The 17,295-nt window shown below is 45.1% G+C and overlaps 1 protein-coding gene across 1 annotated transcript; it reads right to left on the reverse strand.

Moving 5' to 3' along the window:
• Positions 1-14,604: 14,604 nt before the first annotated feature.
• Positions 14,605-16,317, reverse strand: LOC117194857 (probable cytochrome P450 12a4, mitochondrial). Its single transcript, XM_033399324.1, has 5 exons — positions 16,246-16,317; positions 15,797-16,182; positions 15,312-15,714; positions 15,014-15,252; positions 14,605-14,656 (listed from the first exon to the last, which is right to left on the reverse strand). Exons 1-5 carry the CDS (start codon positions 16,315-16,317, stop codon positions 14,605-14,607), a joined length of 1,152 nt encoding a protein of 383 aa, XP_033255215.1.
• Positions 16,318-17,295: the final 978 nt, after the last annotated feature.

The following is a 17,295-nucleotide window of genomic DNA, read 5'->3' on the forward strand; positions in this document are numbered from 1 at the left end:
TGCAAAGTATTTCACCACGTTGGATTTAACGAATGGTTTTTTCCATGTGCCTGTAGAAGTCGAGTCTCAAAAATATACGTCTTTTGTGACTCAGAATGGTCAGTTCGAATTTTTATATGTACCATTTGGAATTTCAAATTCTCCAGCGGTGTTTACCAGATTTATAATGGCTGTGTTGAGAGATTTGGTAAAGAATAATGAAGCAGCAGTCTATATGGATGACGTTATTATTTGTAGTCAAGATATAGAAGAGGGTTTGTTAAAGTTGAGAAAAGTACTGAAGATAGCGGAAATGAATGGGCTACGTATAAATTGGAGAAAGTGTCAGCTGTTACGACAAAAGGTTAATTTTCTGGGGTATATAATAGAAAAGAACACGATAAGACCAAGTGATGAGAAGACGAGGGCAGTCGAAAAGTTCCCAGTGCCAGTTGACAAAAAAAAACAGTGCAGCGTTTCATAGGATTGACTTCTTATTTCCGAAAGTTTATTGAGGGTTATGCTGTTATTGCAAAACCATTGACAGATCTGCTGCGGAAGGATGTTAAATTTGAATTTAAGGAGATACATCAGGTTGCGTTTGAACAACTAAAGGTAGCATTGATTAGTAGACCTGTTTTAGAAATGTACAACCCGAAGTTGGAGACAGAAATCCATACTGATGCATCAAAATGGGGGTATGGAGCCGTGTTACTGCAAAAGAGTTTGGAAGACAGCCAATTCCATCCAGTTCAATATATGAGCCGTAGGACTAAGCCATGTGAAGAGAAATATCCTGCTTATGACCTTGAGGTTCTGGCAATTATCGAAGCTTTAGCTAAATGGCGTGTATACGTTTTGGGTATAAAGTTCAAAATTGTCACAGATTGTAATGCATATACAATGACGATCAAAAAGAAAGACGTTCCTTTGAGAGTAGCACGTTGGGCCATGTACCTACAAGATTTTAATTATGTTATAGAACATCGCTCAGGAACGAAGATGAGGCACGTTGACGCGTTGAGTCGTGTATCTTGTTTTATGGTGACCGAAAGTATAGCTCATCGTTTGAAAGAAGCTCAGCTAACCGACAATTGGGTTAAGGCCGTTAAAAGTATTGTGGAGGACAAGGAATATGAGGATTATTATATTCAGAATCAGATTTTGTTTAAGGATCCGGATAAGGAGCTTATCGTAGTACCAGCTCAGTTGGAAAATGAGATTATATCAATAGCACATAAGCAAGGACATTTTTCAGTTAAAAAGACACAAGATATCATTGAAAAGTCGTATTATATTCCGAAGTTAAAAGACAAAGTATGGCGCGTAATAAATAGTTGTGTCGAGTGTATCATTGTCAATGAAAAGACAGGAAAACGTGAGGGTTATTTGCAACCAATAGACAAGGGTGATAGGCCGTTACAAACGTATCACATTGATCACGTTGGACCAATGGAAATGACTAAAAAACAGTACAATTATATACTGGTTGTCGTTGATGGATTTTCTAAGTTTGTTTGGTTATATTCTACACGTAGTACAGGTGTTGAAGAGGTCGTTAAGTGTTTGGAAATTCAGGGGACTAGTTTTGGTAATCCGAACAGAATAGTGACGGATAGGGGTGCAGCGTTTATGTCCAATTTGTTTCGTGAATATTGTGAGAGAGAGAAAATACAGCATTTAATGATTGCCACAGGCGTTCCACGTGGGAATGGTCAAGTCGAAAGGATGCACAAGATAGTGGTGCCTATGTTGTCGAAATTGTGTCAGGGTAATTCCGGTAGTTGGTATAAGCATCTAGGAAAAGTACAGCAAATGATCAACAGTGTTGAGCCGCGAAGTACCAAGGTAACACCTTTCAAGATATTGACTGGGCTAGACATGCGTATAGGAATGGATCCAAAAATAAAAGAAATATTGGAAGAATCACTTATCGAAGAGTTGAACAAGGACCGCGAAAAAATTAGAAAGGAAGTAGTTGAAAACATTGCACGGTTACAGCAGGAAAACAAGAAGAGTTTTGACTTAAAAAGGAAACTAGATAGACAGTATGAGGTTAATGAGCTAGTAGCTATCAAGCGTACTCAGTATGGTACTGGATTAAAGCTAAAAGGAAAGTATCTAGGGCCGTATAAGGTGGTTAGTGTAAAGAATCATGGAAGGTACGAAGTCGAGAAGATTGGGGATACTGAGGGTCCCTATAAGACCTCTACAGTTTCAGAATATATGAAATCTTGGCTAGACCCATCCGAGGCGAATGGTCCGTCAGGACAGCCGAATGTAGGAAACGAAGGAAAGAGAGAGACACGAAGCGGTCGTGTTTTCGTCGTGTCGTCGGGATAGAGCAGTAATCGGCTCTGAGAGAGCCGATAGCAAGAGAGAGAGATCAGTCAGTTGTCAGTTCAGCCACGCATCAGACGTACACGCATATAATTATTCACAAACATACTTGTAAAACTTGGAGCTGTTATAATTTTAAGTCCAACATACTTATCAAATAAATGTTACTCGTTGCCATCAAGCAACTTAAACTACTACATGCATGCAGGATACTTCCAGTTCTAGAAATCCAATATATCTATGTGGAATTCCACTTACAAGAGTATTTCATTTTCGGCGTAAGGCTTCATTTCCGGGTCATTTTTCTAATTATTGCATCGTGTGAAAGTAGATAATAGCATTACCTACCAAAATAATTGAATGGGCGTAAATCGCCTGGAGAGCATCTAATCTGGCTCTTAACACATCATCGTACTCATCACGACTAAAACACATGTAGGTAGGTTTCTAAACTGTGACAAAATTCCTATTCCAACGGTCACATGGCGGTCAAGTTATCAGGAAAGTGGCGTCCTCATTGATGTTGATCGTTTGGATTTGAATTTGTATACGCGTGTGGAGGAGCATCGAACGGGCAGTGGACACATTCAACGAGGTGGCAGCGTAGTGGAGCGGCTGATCTGCTGATAATCGTCTATCGTTTGATATGGGTTGAACGTTTCAAGTGTTCCACTGGGGAGAATCCGCTTTGCACCCGGTTCCTTGTTTTGTGTTAATGCAATAGAGGTGTTTTTCCCTAGATAACATTCTATTTTGTTTCAAGTATGGCACTGCACATACACACAAGCCATGGTTCGACGATAATTTACAGATAATTTCCACTCATCATATCCTCAGAATGGATTAGTGCTTTGGGTACATTCAAGTCTGTTCAGGCCAGCCGTAAACAATTTCCGCGCACTGTGCCAACTCCGTGCGCCCCGGTCCCAACTCGCTCTCACGCGCTCGGAGGGGCGCTCGGATCCACACGGCGCTCACGGCAGAAAACGCACCATAAGGCATAGAGTTAAGCAGTTACGATTTCACCCCCGCTTCAGACGGCCGATCTACCGCGCGACCGTCCAACCAAATACACACACATAATTATATATATACCACGAAACATAACGGTTTTCATTTCTTATGACGGCTACATCAATTGCGTTGTGGGAGAGTTGAGCTTCGATCCGCCCCACTACAAACATTGGTCCTTCGAGCCGGATCTTCGCCTTCCCCATAAGGAGAAGCTCACCCCAGCCAGCATCGGCGGATCGCTCCAGGTTCAAGATAAGTACTCTTCGATTGTGCCGAACAACAGTGCAGTGATTTTGTGCGAGTTTTCCATCCCAGTCCGAGCTCCCGTGGCATATGTACATGCATGTGTATGTATTTATGTAGGAAACGAAGGAAAGAGAGAGACACGAAGCGGTCGTGTTTTCGTCGTGTCGTCGGGATAGAGCAGTAATCGGCTCTGAGAGAGCCGATAGCAAGAGAGAGAGAGATCAGTCAGGTGTCAGTTCAGCCACGCATCAGACGTACACGCATATAATTAGTCACAAACATACTTGTAAAACTTGGAGCTGTTATAATTTTAAGTCCAACATACTTACATATTAAATAAATGTTACTCGTTGCCATCAAGCAACTTAAACTACTACAAATTGGGGGCTCGTCCGAAAATAAGCCCAAGACAACAACATTTGCAAGTGAGATTTGTGCGTGTATTTGGAAATTTTGGCGAACACGAAGAGACACAAGAGATCGGTCGCGGTGCGAAATTGAATTGCAGTCTGGCCTATAAGTGCGAGAGAGACACCTGTCGAAGAAGGCGCATTAGTTTGAGCAGACATTCAAGAGAGCTGGAGCGACCAAACTACGGCAGACGGCAGCAAACACAGCAAGAATCAAAACCTTCGTTGTTGTTGTTGTGCATTGCGTCTGAGAGGCTAGAGCTACAAGGAGACAAGCGGCACAGAGACGACAATCTGAGCGCGTTCGTTCCCAAGAGAGCAGAAGCGACAAAACGACGGCAGACGGCAGCAAACACAGCAAGAATCAAAACCTTCGTTGTTGTTGTTGTGCATTGCGTCTGAGAGGCTAGAGGTACAAGGAGACAAGCGGCACAGAGACGACAATCTGAGTGCGTTCGTTCCAAAGGAAGCAGAAGCGACAAAACGACGGCAGCAAACAGCAAGAATCAAAGAACATTGATTGTTGTTGTGTTGCACTGCGTCGGAAGAAGACTACAACTACAAGAAGAGACAAGCAGCAAGGAGACGACCATTTTGTAACAGCAGAAGCAGCGACGATTCGGGAAGCGACAACGAGTTAACGGCGAACAGCGAGAGCAAGGCAAGGCAACAAAGAGAGGACGGCAACAGCGACATCGACAGGCAAGCGAGATCTGGATGTGGTGGTGTGTGTGCGTCAAATTTGGAGTCTGGAAAGTTCTGCGCAGAAGCGAGAGTTAACAAGGGTAAGCCCATAGTAAGGTGAGCGTTAACAGAGAAGCGATCGTTAACAGTGACGACTTTAAAGGCGTTTTCGGAGTCCATGTTAACTGGAAAATTGTTAACAGACCAGCAGTAATAAGGTTGTTTAAGTTGATTTAATTACATTTTCTTAGATATAAGCTAATATCAATTATTTTGTATTTAAATCGTCACGATGCAAGTTGAAGAGATAATGACACTGAGAGTCGCAGATTTGCGAGAGAAGTTAAGAGAGCTTGCGTTGCAGACGACGGGACGAAAGCGCGATTTGCAAGATAGACTATTAATACATCACGGCTTTCCAGTTGAGGATGAAGAAGAGTCAGAGGATGAGTCCGTAGTAACAGCAGAGGATGATACCGTAGCAGTTCAACCAGGTACGCGACAGGCAGAGTATAAATCTTGGTTTACGCTAAAAGACGTGGAAGGTAGTGTGTCACAATTTTCTGGTTCTAATAACCCCGACATCAATCAATGGATAGAGGAATTAGAAGAATGCGCAGCTACTGTTCAATGGAGTCAATTACAATTATTTATTTATGCCAAGCAGTTGTTAGTTGGTGCAGCAAAATCTTTCGCTCGTAGTTTGCGTGATATTCGTAACTGGAATTCGTTGAAGGCAGCTCTGTTGGATGAGTTTAGTGTTAAACTGTCGTCCGTAGAAGTACATAGAATGTTGCAAAAGCGCCAGCAGAAAAAAAGAGAGTCGTTGCATGAGTTTTTGTATGCGTTAATGGAGATAGCCAAGCCAATTAAACTAGATGATGAGAGTTTAATCGAATATTTTGTGGATGGTATACCAGACGCTAGGGCAAGTAAGGCAATGCTGTACCAAGCTAGAAACTTAAAGGAGCTTAAATTTCAGATCGATGTTTACCAGAAAGCTAGAGGCGGATCCAAGCCGATGAGTAAGAATTGGCCGCTGAGGAATAAAAGTGAGAGTTCGGTGAAAGGGTCGATGGCAGAGAATTTTAGGAAATGTTTTAAGTGTGGAGACAAATCGCATTTGAGGAAAGATTGTCCCAAAAATGATTTTTGTTGTTTCAAATGTGGCCAACCAGGACACCGTGCTGCAAGCTGTAAAGTCAAGGTCGAAACCAGACAAGAAAAGAGATCGAATACGAACATTATTCGAGATAAGGAAGTCGTTGATAAGCCGTCAGGTATTTTCACTCCATCAGGTTTGGAATTAAAGGATATTAAGTACGCGAATTTGGTATTCCAAGGTTTGATTGATACTGGAGCAGATTTGTGTTTAATTCGCAGGAGGGTATTTTTGAAATTTGGAAATCTTGAACTGATCGGCCAGGAGAAATTTTTAACAGGTATTGGAGAAAGTCAAGTTGTAACTTTTGGTAGCTTTTCGATACCAGTGAAAATCGATGAGATTGAAATGGAGGTAGAATTTCATGTCATTCCAGACGAGGATATTGGGTTTGAAGCCATTTTAGGAAGGACTATTCTGGATCATGTGGACATGCAAGTTTCTAAGACAGGAACAAGATTTGTTCGTAGAGTTTGTGGCGAGGATAAAGATAAGAAACTTGATCAGGTAGCATCGTCTTCATGCGTGGAATTGTTTAATGAATATAAAGGCATTTGCATGTCAAGTATTGACGAAGTTGAGAAGGAGTTTTCAATTGATGTTGGTCATCTCAGTGAAGCACATGCTAGAGAGGTTAGGGGTATGGTAGGAAAGTACCAACCTCAGAGAAATGTAGATGCGCCGATAAAAATGAAAATTGTATTAGTGGATGAGATACCAGTTTTCCAGCATCCGAGACGATTACCGTTGTGTTAACAGGAAATCGTGGACAAGCAAGTGGAAGAGTGGCTGGCTCAGACGATTATAAAGCCAAGTACATCGGAGTATGCATCACCCGTAGTGTTGGTACCCAAAAAGAACGGTAGCAAGAGACTATGCTGTGATTATTGAAAGCTGAATGAGAAAATAGTTCGCGATAACTTTCCAATGTCACATATGGATACAGTGTTGGAGAAACTGCAGGGTGCAAAGTATTTCACCACGTTGGATTTAACGAATGGTTTTTTCCATGTGCCTGTAGAAGTCGAGTCTCAAAAATATACGTCTTTTGTGACTCAGAATGGTCAGTTCGAATTTTTATATGTACCATTTGGAATTTCAAATTCTCCAGCGGTGTTTACCAGATTTATAATGGCTGTGTTGAGAGATTTGGTAAAGAATAATGAAGCAGCAGTCTATATGGATGACGTTATTATTTGTAGTCAAGATATAGAAGAGGGTTTGTTAAAGTTGAGACAAGTACTGAAGATAGCGGAAATGAATGGGCTACGTATAAATTGGAGAAAGTGTCAGCTGTTACGACAAAAGGTTAATTTTCTGGGGTATATAATAGAAAAGAATACGATAATACCAATTGATGAGAAGACGAGGGCAGTCGAAAAGTTCCCAGTGCCAGTTGATAAAAAAACAGTGCAGCGTTTCATAGGATTGACTTCTTATTTCCGAAAGTTTATTGAGGGTTATGCTGTTATTGCAAAACCATTGACAGATCTGCTGCGGAAGGGTGTTAAATTTCAATTTAAGGAGATACATCAGGTTGCGTTTGAACAACTAAAGGTAGCATTGATTAGTAGACCTGTGTTAGAAATGTACAACCTGAAGTTGGAGACAGAAATCCATACTGATGCATCAAAATGGGGGTATGGAGCCGTGTTACTGCAAAAGAGTTTGGAAGACAGCCAATTCCATCCAGTTCAATATATGAGCCGTAGGACTAAGCCATGTGAAGAGAAATATCCTGCTTATGACCTTGAGGTTCTGGCAATTATCGAAGCTTGAGCGAAATGGCGTGAATACGTTTTGGGTATAAAGTTCAAAATTGTCACAGATTGTAATGCATTTACAATGACGATCAAAAAGAAAAACGTTCCTTTGAGAGTAGCACTTTGGCCATGTACCTACAAGATTTTAATTATGTTATAGAACATCGCTCAGGAACGAAGATGAGGCACGTTGACGCGTTGAGTCGTGTATCTTGTCTTATGGTGACCGAAAGTATAGCTCATCGTTTGAAAGAAGCTCAGCTAACCGACGATTGGGTTAAGGCTGTTAAAAGTATTGTGGAGGACAAGGAATATGAGGATTATTATATTCGGAATCATATTTTGTTTAAGGATCCGGATAAGGAGCTTATCGTAGTACCAGCTCAGTTGGAAAATGAGATTATATCAATAGCACATAAGCAAGGACATTTTTCAGTTAAAAAGACACAAGACATCATTGAAAAGTCGTATTATATTCCGAAGTTAAAAGACAAAGTATGGCGCGTAATAAATAGTTGTGTCGAGTGTATCATTGTCAATGAAAAGACAGGAAAACGTGAGGGTTATTTGCAACCAATAGACAAGGGTGATAGGCCGTTACAAACGTATCACATTGATCACGTTGGACAAAGGGAAATGACTAAAAAACAGTACAATTATATACTGGTTGTCGTTGATGGATTTTCTAAGTTTGTTTGGTTCTATTCTACACGTAGTACAGGCGTTGAAGAGGTCGTTAAGTGTTTGGAAATTCAGGGGACTAGTTTTGGTAATCCGAACAGAATAGTGACGGATAGGGGTGCAGCGTTTATGTCCAATTTGTTTCGTGAATATTGTGAGAGAGAGAAAATACAGCATTTAATGATTGCCACAGGCGTTCCACGTGGGAATGGTCAAGTCGAAAGGATGCACAAGATAGTGGTGCCTATGTTGTCGAAATTGTGTCAGGGTAATTCCGGTAGTTGGTATAAGCATCTAGGAAAAGTATAGTAAATGATCAACAGTGTTGAGCCGCGAAGTACCAAGGTAACACCTTTCAAGATATTGACTGGGCTAGGCATGCGTATAGGAATGGATCCAAAAATAAAAGAAATATTGGAAGAATCACTTATCGAAGAGTTGACCAAGGACCGCGAAAAAATTAGAAAGGAAGTAGTTGAAAACATTGCACGGTTACAGCAGGAAAACAAGAAGAGTTTTGACTTAAAAAGGAAACTTGATAGACAGTATGAGGTTAATGAGCTAGTAGCTATCAAGCGTACTCAGTATGGTACTGGATTAAGGCTAAAAGGAAAGGATCTAGGGCCGTATAAGGTGGTTAGGGTAAAGAATCATGGAAGGTACGAAGTCGAGAAGATTGGGGATACTGAGGGTCCCTATAAGACCTCTACAGTTTCAGAATAGATGAAACCTTGGCTAGACCCATCCGAGGCGAATGGTCCGTCAGGACAGCCGAAGGAAACGAAGGAAAGAGAGAGACACGAAGCGGTCGTGTTTTCGTCGTGTCGTCGGGATAAAGCAGTAATCGGCTCTGAGAGAGCCGATAGCAAGAGAGAGAGAGATCAGTCAGTTGTCAGTTCAGCCACGCATCAGACGTACACGCATATAATTAGTCACAAACATACTTGTAAAACTTGGAGCTGTTATAATTTTAAGTCCAACATACTTATTAAATAAATGTTACTCGTTGCCATCAAGCAACTTAAACTACTACATTTATTTCTCGCTCTAGCTCCAAATTAAACCATACTTCGTTCTGCCAACGGTTGTGGCTTCCTACTTCTCCAAAGGTTTAATTTGATCCGAGCTAACTCCTGCGTTCAGCTTCCGATCCAGTGTAAATAATATTCTTACCTCTCCAGCTTCCAGCTGAGCTTTCGTTGCTAAAATACATACATACATACATGTACATATGTACACATCGCAACGCAATCCAAGCGGCTGGCAACAAACATAAAGGCATATTCTTGCAATTATTTGTGTGGTTTATTCCGTGCATGCTCAACGTTCCATAGTTTGTCGGTTTTATAAGGAAATAAAATAACAAATCACTGCGCCTCCTTATTTAACTAATTATACTACCAACAAAATAACGATCCATACATACTGCAAAAACATATGTATGTATTTATCTTACATATCTATACGTACGCATTTTAAATTAGCATATTCTTGCACATCTATATAATACACATAATGTATATAAAACGGTTATCCACCGTTTTACCCGTTGTTTGACATCTCTTCAACCCAAGCCGCGGTACATAGCACTTACAGCCATACATACACACATACAAGCAGCAGCAGCGGTGCATTCTTTTCGTTTTTCTTTTCGCTTTCGCTTCTCCACCGTTTGCCTGCGTTGTAGTTGTTGGGAGAATATTTTTCGGTGCCGCGCTTGACTGTAACGGAACGCCAAGTGACGCGCTACCCTGCATTTCGAGAGTAGTATCGTAGTAAATATATCTATGTATATATTCCGGCCACGGTGTACTATTTCCATAATTTAAATACTCGCAATAAATTCCACCAAAACCACATATCCACGGTTCGTAGTTCTGAAATTCCACGTTGCCTTTTCCGCTCACCTACCTTTGCGACTCTACTACGCGTTATCGCAGATCCATCAGCAAAACATGCGGCCTACGGGCAATGCCTTTCCGAACTGAACGATCAGCTCGAACCCCCGACTGTCCCTCACACGCCGCAACTGGCCGTTCAAGTGCCGACTTCCGGCGGTTGCCGCCTCCCTCCATGTGACACTGAAGTTTTCAGTGGGGACTACCAGCAGTGGCCCACGTTCCGAGACCTGTTCACCGCCATCTACATAGAAAACCCAAGGTTGGCTCCAGTGGAAAAACTGTTCCACCTCAACAAAAAGACCAGCGGTGAAGCCCACGACATAGTGGCACAGGCTCCACTTACGAACGAGGGTTTAGCGTCCGCATGGAACGCCCTCCGTGAGCGTTTCCAAAACAAGAGGCTGATACTCAAGGCCCAGCTGAAGATCCTTTTCAGTCTGCCCCAAATCCGTACCGAGTCAGCAGCAGCGCTAAAAGAGCTCCAGAGGGCCGTCCACAAGTGCCTCACGACACTCACCCATTCCGAGGTCTCCACAGACAGCGTTTTCGCTGACGGAGTTTTAGTGTACATCATTTCCGCGAAGCTGCCAAAAACGACCTTAGAGCTCTGGGAGCAATCCGTGACGCACAAGTCCGAAATTCCCACCTGGCACGCCATGGACAAGTTCTTGGCGGAGCGGTACCTGTCTCTCGAAGTGACCGAGGACGACCATCCAGGCATGGAGACTCAGGCCCACTCCAGGGCTAGCATACGCACTGCAGACAATTCGAGAAGCAATCCGTTTCGGTCTCAAGGAAGTCCTTATCCTAGGAGTGCCCACTCGTTCGAGACCACAGTGAATCAAACGAGGAGGACGTGTGATCTCTGCTCCAAAGAATATCATCCAATCCGGTTATGCCCTTACTTCCTTCAAATGCCCGCTGGCGCTCGCTCCGACTACATTAGGCAAAAGCAGCTTTGTTTAAACTGCTTTGCAAGGGGCCACCAGATACGAGCATGCCAAAGCGCCCACAATTGCATAATTTGTGGAGACCGGCACCATACGCTTCTGGACCGTAGCAATCCAGCAAACTCCAGCGAAAAAAAAAAGCCCAGCCAAACGTTCAGTCATATTTCGCCTCCGGCACGAGTGCTGTCCTCCTAGGCACGGCCATCGTTAATATTTGCCACCTGGGAAAAACTTTCCACGCCCGCGCTCTGATCGACTCTGGCTCAGAGGCGACGTTCATTACAGAACGTCTTGTGGACATGATCAAATTGCCATTCCAACGTATCCAGGCACAGGTCTCCGGCCTAAATAATGCCGTATCCGCTCAGTCAGAGAAGCTCTGCAGTTTTTCCATCCGTTCTCCGACTAAGCCGGGCTTACAACTAAATTCCACAGACTACGTTATTCCGGAATTGGCCGCGAATATTCCATCGCATCCGATCTCGCAAGGGTTCTTGAGAGACATGCCGAACCTCTCATGGGCGGATCCAACCTTCTATGAGAGTTCACAAATAGATATCCTGATTGGAGCGGATATCCTTCCGTCCATTCAGTTAAGTGGTTCACTGACCAACATCTGTGGCTCTCTCCTCGGGCAGGAGACCATTTTCGGCTGGGTACTCACAGGTCCAGTGCCTCAGGTGATGAATCAAATCTCATCGTTCTCGAGTCAAATTTCCAGACAACCTATCACACTGGTAGAAGACTCGGGGTCTTTTTACGACAGCAATTTCCTTCCAGCTCCCTCCGCAGAAGTTCTCGAACGGTCTCCTGACCGACGGAAATATTTCCAAAATATGCACTGTATGAAAGCTCTACGCTCCGGTCCGAATTCAAGCCTGAACTCGAAGGTGAATCCGTCCTTAGATCAACATAGCCTCACCAGACTATGTAACCGGGCGGCAATTTCCAATGTCTTAAATGTGCCTCTCACCCGTTCCAAGATCGTTACTAATGTGTCTTCGACGCCTTTATTTCAATTTAGTTCTCCGCACCCAGATATGGCCCCACGTCCCCGCGCCAACCGCACCAGGGAGAACCGACGTGCTCGGGAAATTGGCTCCTACCGTTGCCGAATCTGCCAAGGAGTCCATCCGCTACGGACCTACCACCAATTTCTTCTCCTGAGCCCCGAAGAGAAACTCCGAGCTGTCCTTATCAACCAGTATTGCGGGAACTGCCTGGCTCACCAACACTCCGGCAAAAACAACCACACGCTACTCCACGTACCCACGTCTCGTCGTCCGGCCCGCTCAGCCTCGGGAGCATCGTCGCCATCTAAATCGAACCATGCAAAACGCCGCCCTCGTCGTCCAGCCCGCTCAGCCGCGACTGTACCGTCGCCATCTACATCGGCTCACGACGTACGACACACTCGTCTCCCCGCGAGCCGCCCCGTCGTAGGAACCACGGCGCCATCCACAGATTCCTCAAGAGCAACCCCGTTTTGCGCATCCTCACGCCTATCCGACCGTGGAGCGACACTGAGTCGACGTCCTTGTCAAGTCCAGAGCGCCTTTTTTGGGATGAATCGGGTCCGGGGCGTACGCCCAGCCATAGGCCACCCCATTATACTTTGCAATCCTGCAAGGGGGGGGGGGGGGGGGGGGAGGATGTTCAGGCCAGCCGTAAACAATTTCCGCGCACTGTGCCAACTCCGTGCGCCCCGGTCCCAACTCGCTCTCGCGCGCTCGGAGGGGCGCTCGGATCCACAATCCACGATCCACACGGCGCTCACGGCAGAAAAAGCACCATAAACCATAGAGTTAAGCAGTTACGATTTCACCCCCGCTTCAGACGGTCGATCTACCGCGCGACCGTCCAACCAAATACACACACATAATTATGTATATACCACTAAACATAACGGTTTTCATTTCTTATGACGGCTACAGCAATTGCGTTGTGGGAGAGTTGAGCTTCGATCCGCCCCACTACAAACACAAACAATAATCACAATACATTTACACAACAATAAACATACTTAAATATCATTTATTTTTAACAGGAGGACAACTACAACGAAGCACCGGCCGGCATGGCAAACGCAATGCAGAACATTGCGCCGCATACCGGCCGGCTCCGCTGTCCCCCTGTGCAGGATTAGTGGCACCACCTGAGATCTTTAGTAGCGATGGCTGGACTTGGAGATGGCGTGCATCGTGGGCAAAGGTGTTCATTGACGAGCGGCTCAGGTCCGGCCGCCCACGTTGCATCTGTCGTTGGTTGGTGTTGGCTGCTGCACTCGAGTGGCACTGGTCCGGCCACCCAACTGCATTGTCGTTGTGTGTGGCATCGGTGTGTGATGACAACGAATTGTGTTATTGGCCGCATCCAAGTGGCGAACTGGTCCGGCCACCAGGATACGTTGTCGTTTTTGTTGTTGTTGGCCGCATCCGAGTGGCTCTGGTCCGGCCACCAGGATGCGTTGTCAGTAGAATTGGCCTGGCCTCCTCGGCCACGTTCGTCGTCGGATTGTAATGGCGTTTTAAGTGGCTGCTGGTCCGGCCACCCAGATGAGGAGGTGTTTGTTTTGGCTTTTTGATTTTAATTTGTCTTTATTTACAGGTGCCTTTCGTCGATTTGGATGTTGTTGCTGGCGACCCTTGTCTGGTTTGTGTTGGCATAGGAGACGTTTGCGGGTGAGTATTTGTGTTTTTATTGGCAGCCTCGTTCATGATTCTCCTTTTTTTTTTGCAGGATTTGCTGGCGTCCGGCGGCTCAACACCAGGCCATCCCGCCCTCACATAATTGGCATGAGAGACGGGTGTGACCCAGTGGAGCGGCAACAGGCGCCAGCATCTGCGTCGTCGTTGGGAATGGCAGCTGTGAGCAGGTATTTGCGTGACGTCATTGGGATGGGGTGGTGGCAGCGTCATCAGAAAGGGGCCTCATATTCCTCTTATTTGGCAGGAAATTGTTGATGTTGATGGCGAGGCAGCTTCTTGTTGGGCAGCTCTGTCTGATGATTGGCAGGTAAGTGTGATTTTTGTGTGTCTTGGCAGTTTTTCGTTGTTGTCCGTATTGACGTCTTTTTCCTTTGTTGCAGTGGCTGTCTCTGGATCGACGATTGGGCACATCAATAGGCGCCTCCCGATCGCATGCTTTCGCGTGCGCTGGCGATTTGTGCCCTCCACACTTGGCCCAGACCCTCCAGATCGTCGAATGGATCGTGGTCGGTCCATTCGTCGTCATCTTCGTCGTTAATTGCTTCGCAGTCCATATCGGATTCGGAGTCCGATATGGCTGCGGCGTCATGGTGCGTATTTGCAGTTGGTCGTGGTGATGGCTGTGTGGATGCTGCTGCTGCTGTTGTTGTCCATTGTGGCGGCACTCCTCCCGTGCTCCCGCGCCTTGCCTGCAGCAGGTTTGTCAGTGTCGTCGAAATTGCTGCCAGCTTTTCTTCCAGCTCTCTAATTTTTCTGGCATCTCTTTTCAGGTAATGGGCACAGCTCCCATCGCACTGGGCGCCTGGCTGCTGCTGTACCTGGGGTTGGCGTGGCTCCGGAGCACGATTTGGGATCGGCTGCATCGGCTGGACCCTCTGGTGTTGCCGCCCCTTGGCCAGTGGCTGGGGATGTTGGTCGCGATGCTGTAGCTGTTGCCGATGCTGTCGACCCGGACCGCCTTGGCGTTGGCGTTGCTGCTGCGGCTGTGGGTGGAGTGGCTGTGTCGGTGGCTGCTGCTGCAACTGTCGCTGTAGTGGCTGCTGGTGACGTTGTGGTGGCTGCTGGAGACGATGTGTTGGCTGTTGCTGCTGGAGTGGCTGCTGCATTGGCTGTGGCTGTTGCCGTAGTGGCTGAGGCTGCTGCTGCTGCTGCCGTCGACGCTCCTCCTCCCTGACGACCCTGTGGGCCAGGAGCCGCTATCCCGATTGAGAACTCGGGCATTCATAACAGCCAGCGGGTACATCCGATGCGACTCTTTGATGCTGGCACGCAAATAGGGAACGTTCTTCATGGATTCCTCTGTGAAATCCGAGTCCTTGTGGGGTAGTATCTTCATCACCTCCTCTCGGAGTATGGCCTGCTTTTCGGGATTCTTGGCAAGGCAGAGCATGACCCCTGTAAATGTGCTAGAGGTCTGAAAAAATATCGAATTATATCAATCTCTGATTATTACGTGATCTGCAGAGTACGTACGGTATCAACTCCGGCCATTAGCATGTCCATGGCCATGATTGTGGCCACCTTCTTGTCGACCTTGAGCAGCTTTTCCAGTACACTCTGCTCGTTCACAGGACGGACAACACCCTCTTTGGCTTCCTTCTCCAATCGCTCTACCGCCTCATCAATATATGCCGATATAATGTACAGAATGGTGTCGAGAATGTTCATCATTTTCATCAGTTTGGGCGTTTTGAACATGCGCCAGGCGGAGGGCTTCAGCTCCAGATCAGCAGATACTTTAAAGAAATCTTCCAAGAGGTGGAAAAGCTTTGTGGCTTCGATCCTTTTGTTCGACTCCTTCAGCAGTCCCAACTGCCTGTCCAATGCCACGACGGAAACTGACTCCAGGGTCCAGCTGCACAAATTCCTGATTGACCTGGGACATTTTCTTGTAGTAAAGCCTCGCGTTCTTGGGCTGCATGAGGACTGGATTTACAGCCGATCGAAAGTCGCCCCACGCCTTTCCTTGGGTGGGTGCTACGCCCTCGACGCCCTGAAAGAAATCCTTTCTGTGCGTCTGCCGATGGTACAAAAGAGCGTCGGCGCCAGGCCGATTGGGCCACGTGCCCTCGTGCCGGAATACTACCTCGAAGTCCTTGGGATTGCGTGTACTCAACATGGGAGGTCCTCCCATGATGCCTGGCACAACATGAATGCTGCCATAGTCTTCGCGCATGGCCATTATCAAGTCCGCAAGGTCCTTGTTCTTATATTTACCCCCTGGCATGAACATTTTGGGAATCAGAGATATCAAATTGGCCCGAGGCACCTGCCTGAAGGGACGCGCCTGCTGCCACTCTGCATCGTCTCGGGTTAGAGCTGCAGCAGCTGTGGTCTGCCGGCGCTGGAAATGATCGGCATTGAGACATTTTACATACCAAATCATTGCCAGCTTCTATCCTCTAACCTGCTGTCCACTGAAAGAGACGGCCGCCACTTGCTTGTGAGCTACGGCAATTCCACTACGGATTTTCAACATATTTTTGCCTTTTCTATGATCTTAACTCGTCCGCAACAAAAACTCAACTGAGGCGCAGAAAAGGCGATTTGGTAAAGTTCGCATAAATATTACGCAATGAAATCATTGCAGGAATTGATTAAAGAGATGAAAAATCATTCGTATAATCATAATATAAGTAATATGGAATTACTTTTGATGTGCAGGAATTAAAGTTCAGTTTATCGATTTTTAATAGCTATTCAATCGCCATGTTTAACGCACAAATGATTGTAACTTTTAAGGGAATCAATTTTCTATAGGATTTTTTTCCATTTTTTAAACGAAGTCAAATAAAATATACCCCACTATTCCCTAGAAAATGTTTGAGTATCATGATGACTTGCAAATATGATATCTAATCAGTTGCACAACTGATTAGAAATTTGCTGGTAAACAATTATATACAGGTTCTACAGCACTTACCAAGAGATACGAACACTTCAATTGTTGGGAAAGGTAAGCTTTCCATGTCAACAATTCAGAGCCTTATTGATGTTTATGTTTGTAGGTTTTACATGTTTAAAGGTAGGTCTGAAACAGGACCAATATCAAAACGTCGTTCATATGATAGCTATATAATGTGGTTCCTTATTGATTTTTATGTTTGTTGGTTCTACATGTTCAAAGGTAGATCCTCTTCCATGCCATTATCAATACTTCGTTCTCTATGACAGCTATTGATATTGTCGTTCCTTATATATGTTTATATTTGTAGGTTCTATCGATACTTCGTTTATATGTCATTCGATGTACTCTGTTTCGACGAATGCTCTGTGTATTCATGAAACTTAATGAGCTTCAAAACTGAGAGACTAGTTTGAATAGAAACAGGTATAAGATGGATAGACGGACATGGCTAAATCGACTTGCATATTCATCTAGGAATATAGTATTATGATTGATCTGCCTCTCAATTAAATGAAACAAATAAATCGCCATAATTATGGCATCAGATTT

Source organism: Drosophila miranda (genome assembly GCF_003369915.1).
Source record: "Drosophila miranda strain MSH22 chromosome Y unlocalized genomic scaffold, D.miranda_PacBio2.1 Contig_Y3_pilon, whole genome shotgun sequence".
Lineage (NCBI taxonomy): Eukaryota > Metazoa > Arthropoda > Insecta > Diptera > Drosophilidae > Drosophila > Drosophila miranda.

Bases quoted from the DNA above. Each gene is read 5' to 3' on its own strand.
- LOC117194857 (XM_033399324.1), bottom strand. From the start codon at position 16,317: ATGTTGAAAATCCGTAGTGGAATTGCCGTAGCTCACAAGCAAGTGGCG. The intron at 15,715-15,796 runs GTGGGGCGACTT...AAAATGTCCCAG, and splicing joins GCACCCACCCAAGGAAAGGC to GTCAATCAGGAATTTGTGCA. The intron at 14,657-15,013 runs GTCAGGGAGGAG...CGCCAACCCCAG, and splicing joins GGCTCCTGGCCCACAGGGTC to GTACAGCAGCAGCCAGGCGC.